An 11,630-nucleotide genomic window follows, 5' to 3' on the forward strand; every position below is an offset into this window, starting at 1 on the left:
CTCAACTTGATCATTCATTGTTCATTTTTCGAGAACACCAGGTCAGCACCTTACTTCTCATATATGTAGATGACATTATTATTACAGGAAGTTCTTGTAAGCATATAGAGGCTACAAAGATCCTATTGAGCCAGGAGTTCAAGATAAAGGACCTGGGTGTCCTACGATATTTCTTGGGGGTTGAAGTGGATCGACAAAATACTAGCCTCTTGTTGACCCAACACAAGTACGCTCTGGATCTTTTGGAGAAGTCAGGAATGAAGAACTGCAAGCCATTGAATACTCCTAGCGTGTTAAACCATAAACTCAACGCTCAAGATGGGGAGATTTATGAGGACCCGAAATATTAGTGTCGCTTAGTTGGGATGCTTCAATATCTTACTTTTACGAGGCCGGATATTGTATATGCAATGAATCAAGTCTCTCAGTTCATGCACGATCCACGTACAGAACACATGAATGCAGTTAAAAGAATTCTTCGGTACTTGAAGGGTACTCTTGGAGATGGGCTTGTTTATCGTCGATCAAAGGCAAAAGGAGAACATAGACAACTAGAAGTGTATGCAGATGCAGATTGAGCAGGAGATCCAGACGATAGAAAGTCAGTCTCTGAGTATTGTGTGTATGTTGATGAAAACTTAATAGCATGGAGTAGCCGGAAGCAACGTGCTATTGCGCGTTCAAGTACATAAGTTGAGCATCGATCCATGGCCTCTGCCACTGCCGAAGTTACATGGTTAAGACATTTATTAACAGAGATAGGAGAAAAAGTGAAGGTTGCGAATCTGTTTTGCAATAATCAAGGTGCCATTCAAATTGCTTTCAATCCTATCCACCATGGTCGAACGAAACACATAGAGATCGATCAACATTTTGTCCAACAGAAGGTAAAGGACAAAGAAGTTATTTTAGTCTATGTACCAACAGAAGATCAAGTTATTGATCTACTTACCAAAGCACTTACGAGTGCGCGGTTTTGGTATCTCAAAGGCAAGTTGTCCATGATATAGGACCATGCACAACTTGAGGGAGGGTATTAAGACTGTATCATAAACTGGATCGGGTTTTCCAGTCTGGGTTGGGTTCTCTAATGTAACATGTAACTTTATGTCTGGGTATGGATCCAAATATTTGGTCCAACCCAGTTATTATTTTATATATATATATATATATATACATGAAGTAGGGCACAACTTCTATTGAAAAGTCCCTCTTTGCTGCCGCAGCTCTCTCTCTCTCTCTCTCTCTCTCTCTCTCTCTCTCTCTCTCTCTCATGCCTCATCCTCACATTCTACATAGATTCAAGTGGGCCATTCTTACATCCACCACCTCACCCGCACTTGTCTTCCCTGACCCTACTCCTCCCCCTCCTGCTCGCACTCATCACATGATTACTCGAGCACAGATGGAACACTTAAGTCCAAAGTATTCCAAGCAACCAAACACTCTCTACCTATTGCTCCTCTCTGAAGTATTCACCCACATTGAACCCACTACCTTTAAACAAGCACAAACCCAGTCTCATTGGCGTAATGCTATGTAGACTGAGTTCTATGCCCTACTAGAAAATGAGACTTGGACTCTTGTCTCACTTGATCCATTCTAGAATCTCATTAGATGTAAGTGAATTTATCGCATTAAAAAGAAGGCCAATGGATCTCTTGAGCAATATAAAGTCTGTTTGGTTGCCAAGGGCTTTCATGAAGAAGGCATTGATTATTTTGAAACATTTAGCCCTATTATCAAGCATCCTACTATTCATGCAGTTCTTTCTGTGACTTTCGGTCAGCTTGGCCTGATCACCAACTTGATGTGCACAATATGTTACTTCATGGTTTTATTAATGAGGATGTCTATATGGAACAACCACCAGAATTTTGGAGTAAGCTCAATCGAGCCCTCTATTTATTTTGGCCTAAAGCAGGCACTTTGGGCATAGTACCAACATTTGAGTATTGCTCCTATAATCAATGGTTTTGTTGAATATCAGGTCGATGCTTCTCTATTTATTTTGTGCAAACCTCATTTGATTGTTTATATCTTGGTATACGTTGATGACATTCTAGTCACAGGTAGCTTTCCCACGTTTGTTCGATCCTTAATTACATGCCTAAGTCAGAGTTTTGGAAAGGATCTTGGCCCTCTACATTATTTTTTGGGGATTGAAGCAGTTCACACCGCAGATGGTCTCCTTCTTTCACAATGCAAATATGTTATAGACATCCTACATCAAGCATCCATACTTGGAGCCAAACCGATTAGCATACCTATGGCTCCATCTGCATGGCTAACATCATACGGGTCATCCCTTCATGATCCTTCACTCTATCGCAGTGTGGTGGGTGCACTACAATATCTGACTCTTACCCATCCTGATCTTGCCTTCCAGGTTAACCGCGTATGCTGGTTCATGCACCAACCATCAATCGACCATTGGAATGCAGTGAAACGTATTTTGGAATATCACAAAGAGACAGTCCATTATGGACTTCTGATAAGGTCGTCCATTGTTGTTTCACTTTCTGTCTTTTCATACGCTGACTGGGCTCGTTCCCAAGATTATCGCAAATCTACTTCTGGCTATATTGTGTATCTTGGTCCCAACAACATATGATTGCTTATTCCAGCACAGAGACCGAATATAGAGCGGTCACAAATGCAGCAACCGAAATTTCTTGGGTTCATGCCCTATTTCGAGAATTGGGAGTCCCTATCCACTCGTCGCCTACCCTCTTGTGTGATAATGTGTCTGCGACCTATCTAGCTGCAAACCTCGTTCTTCACAGTCGCAACAAACACATTGAAATTGATGCACACTTTGTTCGGGACCACGTTGCCAAATGCAAACTCAAGATGTCTCACATTCCTTTCGTCAGATCAAACTATAAATGTTCTCACAAAAGCTCTATCAGTCCCGCGATTTCAATTTTTACGGACCAAACTCAACATCCCTCCCGGACCGTTGCGTTTGTGGGGGGATGTTAGAATACCATATCTGAATCCAATAACCGGGTTTGGATCCGGCACCAAGAAGGTTCAAGAAGGAACCAAGAAGATTCAAGAAGTTCATACTAATGAAGAAGTCTTCTCCATCAAGGAGTCCAAGAAAGGCAAACTAGCTCAAGATTGTATTGTGGGTCGCTCACATAACAAAGACTCCTCACATGGGAAACCATCCAAGTGTTTAGGTCCTAATGGGACTCCTCCAAACTGTGAACTCTTGTAGGCCACAGATCTTGGTCGTCGTGCTCTTGTACTCTATATATGTTAATGGATCTTAACCCTCATCGAGAGGGAAAAACGTTAAGGTGAAGGGTCGTGGACGTAGGATCATTCAGATCTGAACCACGTTAAATTGTGTGCAGTGTGAGTAATTGATCTCTTGCTTTATTCAATTTTTTGTGCTTGTTTATGATAGACCCACACCTCTCACACACAAACACACACAGAGACACATATTTTTCTCATAATTTTTCACTATGTTATTCTCATGTTACACAAACAAGCGAACTTCTCATAGGCAAACTTTTCTTTTCCTATGAGAATTTTTTTTGCTTCCAAATGTGCCCTAAGAAATTAATATGGATAGTTCATACCCGTTATGGCCACCATGTCCACCTTTAGGTAACAACCTCAATGTTGCAAAAGGCAAATCCATGTCATCATATATCTATGTAAAGAAAAGACAAAGGTTACTGAGTGCCCCTTAAGATAGTGAAAAGTCAAAAACACCGCAAACATTGAAAACACTTTACCAGGAGAACTTGGTTCAGAGGTATTTTGAAATATGAAACAAGTGATCCAACCTTCATCAACGAAATCAGATATTAAACACATGCTTTTGATAATACACTCGATGCATAAAACTCAAGAACATAGTAACAAATAGGACTCCTATTATAGAGAATTCATGTAGACTTTCATCTAGAAACCACAAAATGTGAAACATGATGAGTGTGACAAACTCAACAGCATTTTTTACAAGTTTAACTTACGGACTCCCCACTAGCATTCATGAAAGTTTGTGGTTTGGCCAGCAAAACAGGAACACCCGCAATGAAGCCTATACGTATTCAACAAAAAACAATTAAGACACATGGAAGCTCACCAATGAAATAAGATAAAAAGAACGGCAACTAGTCAACAAATATTGTTGTTAACATTACCAAAAATAAATGGACAGAGTCCATGATAGTAAAAAAAGGAAGGGCTGGAAGTTTTGATAGTGACACTCATCATCAGTGAAATAAAAATTTCAGCATTTTATACATAAAAGATAAACAATAGAATGGTTCATTTTCGCTTAGGAGAGGATGCAAGTAGTTCAACGTAAAAAAACAGGAGCAGTTATAGGCATAAGGCTATTGACCACAGGCGTTCCCGAGAAGACTAACCTTTTCCGAAAAGAGCCTTGTTGCGAATGCTATTAACAGAGATTCCTTCTTCTTGAGCAATGGTATCTAACATTTCAAACCCGACCTATTGTAAATAGTTACCACAAAAAATAAAACGCCATCAAAATGAAAGAAGAATAGCAAATTACAAATTGAAGGGTTATAACTAGTCCACATTGTATTTAACTATCAAAAGATTCTTGAAAGAAAATTTGAGCTAACAAAGATGAAAATACCAATATAGAAACAAGCAAGGATCAGCTACGGAATACATTAACATTAGAATCCTCACCGCCATTACTATGGTGGATGTACAGAAAATTACTGCAACAACATCCTCTCCTTCTATACAAAAGAAAAATCAATTGCCCTCTCCAAACAATTGCGTTTTTGGAATTGGGTCATTCAGAAACAGGAAAAATACACATCAAAGGAGTCTGTAAACCCAATGGAAAACATAGAACGTCAACAGAAAAACGTTCAAACAAAATGAATAGGCAAACATCATAAACGTACATTGTGCCTAGTGCCCTCAAACTTCTTTCCGGGATTGCCAAGTCCAACAAGTAACCATGGTTTCGGCTTCAAATCGGCGCTAGAATCAGAAGATGTCCCAGACATCGATCGACAAGGCGTCTTGGTAATCTTTGGAAGGAGAAGAGATGAACGCCGCTGGTGCAAACATTCCGAACAGATGGTGAGAAATTCTTACCATGGTCACCGAGATTCACAGTTTCCAAACATGATACTTTGAATCAATAAAGGAAAAAAGAGGAGAAATACGAGGATTGCATACACTATAGCGGGTTCGTAGCAGATGGCCTGAAACGGGTGTCGAATTAAGAGACAGTGAGCAAGATGGTAGACGAGGCATCATCAGCAGGGTTGAACGGAGAGTGGTGGAATGCTGAAACGGAAGGGGGAGCAATAGCACGTTCAAAACTCAAATATTTGAAAGAAGAGAAATTACTAACAAGAAAGAATCGAGGTTTTGAGGCTAACCAACATGAAGAATCCGTCTTTTCTCTCTACCGTGGTCAAGAATTGTCCGGGAATGGCTTCAAGGAGATGGGTGTAAGAGTTTCTCGTAGTTGCCGTCGGATTCTTCGATGGTTTTTGTTGCAGAGCAGAAATATCTCCTCTATCTGTTAGTTAAGACGCTGAAGATCAACGAAATATTTTTTTCGAGCTCCGACCCGCTTAGTATTCAAGGACGAGGGGAGCAAATCTCTGCCGGTCCAAATCAAAGGACCGTATTAGGGATGTCAATGAATCGGATTTTATTCGATATCCCACCAAATTCGATTCCGTTTAGGTGAATTTGGTAAGCCAAAATCATATCCAATTCTAATCAGATGAGGATATGGTTTTGACTTTTTGTTACTGAATCGATCAAATATTCTTATTCGACGGATATCTGAATCCGTTTACATGTAAAAACGCAGAACTGATATGAGCTTTCCACCATCCGAATCCGTTTAACAACATTCCATTAGTCGGATATAGTATTGGCTACATCCAAATCCGAATTGTTCACATCCCTACATTGGAGGTGGGATGGATCTGACTATATGGAAAGATCCATCATAAACGTACATTATGTTCGGTTCGTTTGGCTTTACCATCCCTAGTTGCTATATGTGAAGGTGAGACGTGTTCAGTCTTATGCTTGGGCTTGATTATCACACACACACGTGCAAATGTGTCTTTTTATTTTTTGAAAAATGACTGTACTGTTCCTGTAAAATAGCCCATTTTTGGAAATGCCTCACAATTTGCATAAATCCTCATGTTTAAACTTTTTTATTCCAGACTTTTGTAGGATATTTTTACAATTCGCACAAGCAAACCTATTGATGTACGCATGATAGATATGTACACCATCCAAAGGTTGTAACATCTCAATAAAAAAGAGATTCATGTGAACATTTTGCAGATGAAAATATCATAAAATATTTGCAAGCATGGCTAACTTGAATCCCAATAGAGGAGATTAATATATGAAATGCGTAATTTTTTTTAGATTCGCGAGCCTGATGCAAACCTTTTAGAATTTAAAAGTTAGTTCGAATTCAGTGGATTCACTTCATACATCTGCGGCAGTCCTAACATTCGCGCAAATATCAAGAAAACCTCTTTTAAATAAAAACTTGTATTAAGCATGCACGTACATCCGCAAATGTATGTCCAACCTTTGCAAATGTGTATTATGAATGTTCCTAACTTCACATATTTTTTTATTCCAGCTCGACAGTTTTGCATCACACATTTGTAGACGTCACGATGTTCGCACAGATACCATGTGAAACTCCTTTAACAAAAAACTTGCATAAAATGTGGATGTGCATTCACAAATGTACGTTCAATGTTCTCAAACTTTGATATGTAAATACCATTATTTGGGAGGTTAAGTCATTTTACGAATGTCCTAATGTTTTCATATTATAATATGCAAACATCATCATTTGAGAGGTTAAGTTACTGCGTGAGTGTTCTAATGTTCGCACACACTGATATATGAACATCATTATTTGAGAGGTTAAATTACTATATCAATGTCGTAATGTTCGCACACTCTGATATGCAAACAACATCATTTGAGATATTAAGTTATTGTGTGAATGTCTTAATATTTCTGCAAAAAATATATTCAAATCTTACCAATACATTTTAACATGAAAACCCTACAATACATTCATTTTTTCAAATTCCGCAAATACATTCATACATTCAAACCATGTTAATAGATTCATTCATTCAAACCCTACAAATACACTCATACATTAAAATGCAATATAAAAATTTTGTTATTTACACAATATGTTTATGTAAAAATACATTAAAATTCTATCAATATATTCAAACCTGCCAACATATTCATACATTCAAACACTTCCAATATATTCATTCATTCAAATCCTGCCAATGCATCTATGTATTCAAACACAGTGTAAAATTTTTATTATTTATATGATATCTCATGTTTCTGTAAAAAATCATAAAGAATTACAATAGTATAAAATGTATATTCTAAGTAGTTGTAAGTACATTCATACACTCATTTTTTATAGCGAGCAGCTCTGTCTTGGCATACAAAAGCTTCTTTTTCATAGCAAATACCTCTTCCTGGACCTATAGAAGCTTCTCTTTCTTAGTGAGCACCTCTTTCTGAGTCTAAAAGTTTTTTTCTTTGTAGCAAGTAATTGATTCATGCATGTCAGAGTTGTTAAGAGATTTCAACATGTATAATTGTAATTGTCAATTTTACCTTTTATTTGATCAGTTGCAACTCCCACTCCACTTAAAGTCCTGTGTTTCAGACTCCTTCCCCGAATTGCTTGGCCTCCTTGCATTTGTAAATAAAGTATATATATATATATATATATATATATATATATATATATATATATATATATATATATATATATATATATATATATATATATATATATGGAGAATGTTACAATGTGCAACCTTTTGTGCATTTTAATATCATGCACAAAAGATTTTAAGACAACATATACCCTGAAAAGTAACTTTTTATAGTTTTTTCTTTGGATTTTTGGTCATTTTCTTTCCATACTATTGCTTATTTTTAACAATTAATGCCAAGCTAACTTTCCCTGTCCGTGCATATACCTTCCCATAGCTCAACCTTTTATATATCTATTGAAAAATTCACTGAGGCATGAAAACCCGATCAATTTGTCCAAACCCAAATCAGTTTGTTTGTTGCCCTAACCTATGGATTGCTCATCGAGAAACTCATCAAAAGTACATTGATCTACTAAAAATCATGCCATCAAGAATCATCATGGGCATCTCTCTCTCTCTCTCTCTCTCTCTCTCTCTCTCTCTCTCTCTCTCTCTCTCTCTCTTCCTAGTTGTTTGGCTTCTCTAACTAATGTAAAGCCCTTCATGTTGATTTCTCTTATAAACAATCCATTAATTGTAACAGCTAAACAATGACTTCTACAACATGCCATGAATTTGCTGATAAAAACACCATTCAGTCAAACTTGTAGCCATGATGAACGATAGGTTTTGGGTTTGGACGAACGCCATATGCATATTTCTGGTAACTTTTCTAGTTGACAAATGCAAAGATGGGCAACTGGGCATACACAAGGTATTCGATGATATTGAGTAGGGGTAGATTGCTTGTTGACAGCTAAAATATAGTTTGCAGAATGACCAAAAACCCATAGCAAAAATTACAAAAAAGTTAAAGGGTATTTTTTGTCCAACAACCTTTTGTGCATGATATTAAAGTAGGCATATATATATATATATAGAGAGAGAGAGAGAGAAATAAAAACCTCCTCAATGAAAATGGTCCCAAACCTACCCAATGAAAAATTGTTGGTGTTTTTTTAAAATGTTGACCATATAGATGTGTTCAACATCATTGATTTACTAGAAATTGATTGGATTATGCATTTTGCATAGAAAAAATGGTATTTGGAGCCTCAAAAATTTATAAAAAATGTATGACATTGGTTTTGATTTTTTAAACTTATAAAATCCTATCCATGCATCAAAATCAAATGCTCCATGAACTGATTCCTATAAAAACAAGCATGTAGATCACATCTGAATTTTGAAAAAAATACCAAAATTCCAATAAAACATCCATTGGATAGGTTTTCATTCTTTTCTCTTTATATCTATATCTATATATCTATCTATATATATATATATATGTGTGTATGTTTGATACTAAAATTATGAATATTATGTGTCATGACAATGTGTACAAGGTAATCAAAGTATGCATTTTCTATTATCATCTCACTGCCCCTCTTGATGTTTGAATTGCCAAGCAACTATTGCATATAAGCATTTACATGCTCTGGGAGAACACCTACATTGAAGTTGTATGCAATGTCATCTTCACTGTCGCATCAGTTTTGCAGTTTTAAAGAGAAGGTGACTGGGTGGTGGTTGACCATAGTCCAGCTACCTCACTATTGTCATTTATCTTTTGACTTCATTCACGTTGTGCATTCATATGTCCTTTTTTACGAGCTCTATTGCATGGATAACCACATACATATCATCTTCATTTTTTCTATAGGGTCACCACATTACTATATAATAAAGTTTCATTCATTAATAACTATATTTCAATATGTATACAATAAAAAAACCTTTACTTCATGTGTACTCACTTCAGCTTTGATTAGCATGTTCAACTTTGCATACCAGGTTCTTCCTATAGTGTGACCCTTCCCTCTTCCATCATTTCCCTTCCTTTCTTTCTCTTCATCTTTGTTTTCTCTCTTACGTAACATGTTCTACATTATCATACGTGAAAACTCATGCATTGGGTCACATCTAAGGGGTCTTCCAATGTTTATGTGCTTCCATATCAAAACCTACAAAGTGGGCAAGTTGTACTACATAAATTGCATCAATGATCACAAATTCATGTTTTCATATAAATCAAATCAAATCAAGATATTAATTTCTGAACCTTCAACAAAACTAGCATGCCATCTAAGTTTTTCTGCCTTGTTACACTTGAGTCAAACTTGAAAATAGGTGTGCAAGTGAAACTACCCCCACGCAAAGTCATCAACATGAACCAAGTCATGCATAAGTTGCACGTAAAATGAATGAAGAATGGTCTTCTCACCTGCCCTCAACTCATTGTCTCTCTGTAATCGACCATCCCTCCCGCACAAGGTATATTCCCCTTAAGTCTCATCATTTTGTTGTTATTATATATCCTCCTCAACCATGACATCTTAATCCTGTCACCTTCAAATGCATCATTGATTGCTCCTAATAAAACTTGACATTCATAAGTTTTCAAATCTTTGTACATTTACTAGCTCTCTATGACACTTTAATCATGTGATGCGGGTCACATCTTCAAAGGTGATGTTCCTTTGATATCATTACAAACTACTCATGTGCTTGGAACCAATAGAACCTATGTGACAATGATTGTTGATCATCTACTATTTATGGTTGCGAATCTTGCAATGGCAATAGAATTTGCATGAAATCAATCACATATCAATAATTAAATGAACATTAAATTTGATTTATTATAGTATACTAGTTATAATTGCACACATCAACAAATAACGGATTCACTGTTACATACATATTAATAATTGAACACATGATCATGAATTGCAATATGTAATCGGTTCTCTTACAAATATGTTTCATATACATATCACAATTTAATCATTGAAGTATATTAGTTATAATATCAACAAATAATTGATCCACTATTGCATTCACATTAATCAGTGAATACATGATCATAAATTGAAATATATAATTGGTTATCTTACAAACAACATACTTCATATGCACTCACATTTTACAATTTAATCATTCAATATAACATTAAAATTGATTCATTATAGTATACTAGTTACAACTATACACGTCAATAAATAACTAATCAACTATTCTATACATGTCAATCATTGAATATATGATCATGAATTATAATATATAATTGATTTCCTTACAAACATGTTTCAAATATGCTTATATATCATAATTTAATTATTGAATATAACATTAAAATCGATTCATCGAAGTACACTAGTTATTACTACACACCAACAAATAACTTTGCAATTATTGCATACACATCAACAGATTTAGAAAGTGTATGTCCATGATCATTGGACCTTATGACCCACTATGATCTCGTAATGAGAGCATGTACTTCCTCCTTTATCGGATGATCTTCTCCCTCCTCCTTCTCCACCAAATTTTCAGTGTCATCTTCCACCTCAAATGGGTCATCCTCCTTTTCCGCCATCTCCTCTACCTCAGCCTCTTCCCTTTACTAAGGCTCCTCCTCTACCCTCTCACCACCCACACTCTAGGACTTCACCTTAGCATTGACCTACTTTCTTTGTTGAGGCTCCTCATTTACACTCTCACCACCCACACTCTAAATCTCCACATCAGCATTGACTTTTTTACTAGATTAAGGTAGATCTTCTTCATTCTCTACTCTCTCCACCTCAACCTTGGTCTCCTCCTTTTGCTAAGGTTTCTCCTTTACCCTCTCTACTCTCATGGTGTTCACCCTCTCTCAATCTCATAATTGTCATTGTAAGTGACTATGTCTTTTGCTTACTCTAACCGAGCCTACAGGATAGCAATGATCAAGAAATCAAAAGTCATGAGCTCCTTACACTTCTTACCCATTGACTGCTTATTAACATTTTCCTCTTTATATGCCTTCTATTTGAGAGA

General features: G+C 36.4%; 1 protein-coding gene across 2 annotated transcripts in view; it reads right to left on the reverse strand.

The window, feature by feature from the left end:
- Window positions 1-5,649, reverse strand: part of LOC149832950 (peptidyl-tRNA hydrolase, mitochondrial-like) — a 49,448-nt gene extending 43,799 nt beyond the window's left edge. For both annotated transcript variants that reach the window (XM_090014793.1, XM_090014794.1), the window contains exons 1-7: window positions 5,397-5,649; window positions 5,191-5,301; window positions 4,911-5,066; window positions 4,395-4,479; window positions 3,996-4,063; window positions 3,756-3,806; window positions 3,597-3,670 (exon numbers count right to left, since the gene is read on the reverse strand). In XM_090014793.1, coding sequence (XP_089870919.1) covers window positions 3,597-3,670; window positions 3,756-3,806; window positions 3,996-4,063; window positions 4,395-4,479; window positions 4,911-5,066; window positions 5,191-5,301; window positions 5,397-5,402 — 551 coding nt within the window. In that variant the 5' untranslated portion in view covers window positions 5,403-5,649. The remainder of the gene's footprint in view (window positions 1-3,596; window positions 3,671-3,755; window positions 3,807-3,995; window positions 4,064-4,394; window positions 4,480-4,910; window positions 5,067-5,190; window positions 5,302-5,396) is intronic.
- Window positions 5,650-11,630: the final 5,981 nt, after the last annotated feature.

Source organism: Nuphar pumila, chromosome 7, assembly GCF_984573655.1.
Source record: "Nuphar pumila chromosome 7, dmNupPumi1.hap1.1, whole genome shotgun sequence".
Lineage (NCBI taxonomy): Eukaryota > Viridiplantae > Streptophyta > Magnoliopsida > Nymphaeales > Nymphaeaceae > Nuphar > Nuphar pumila.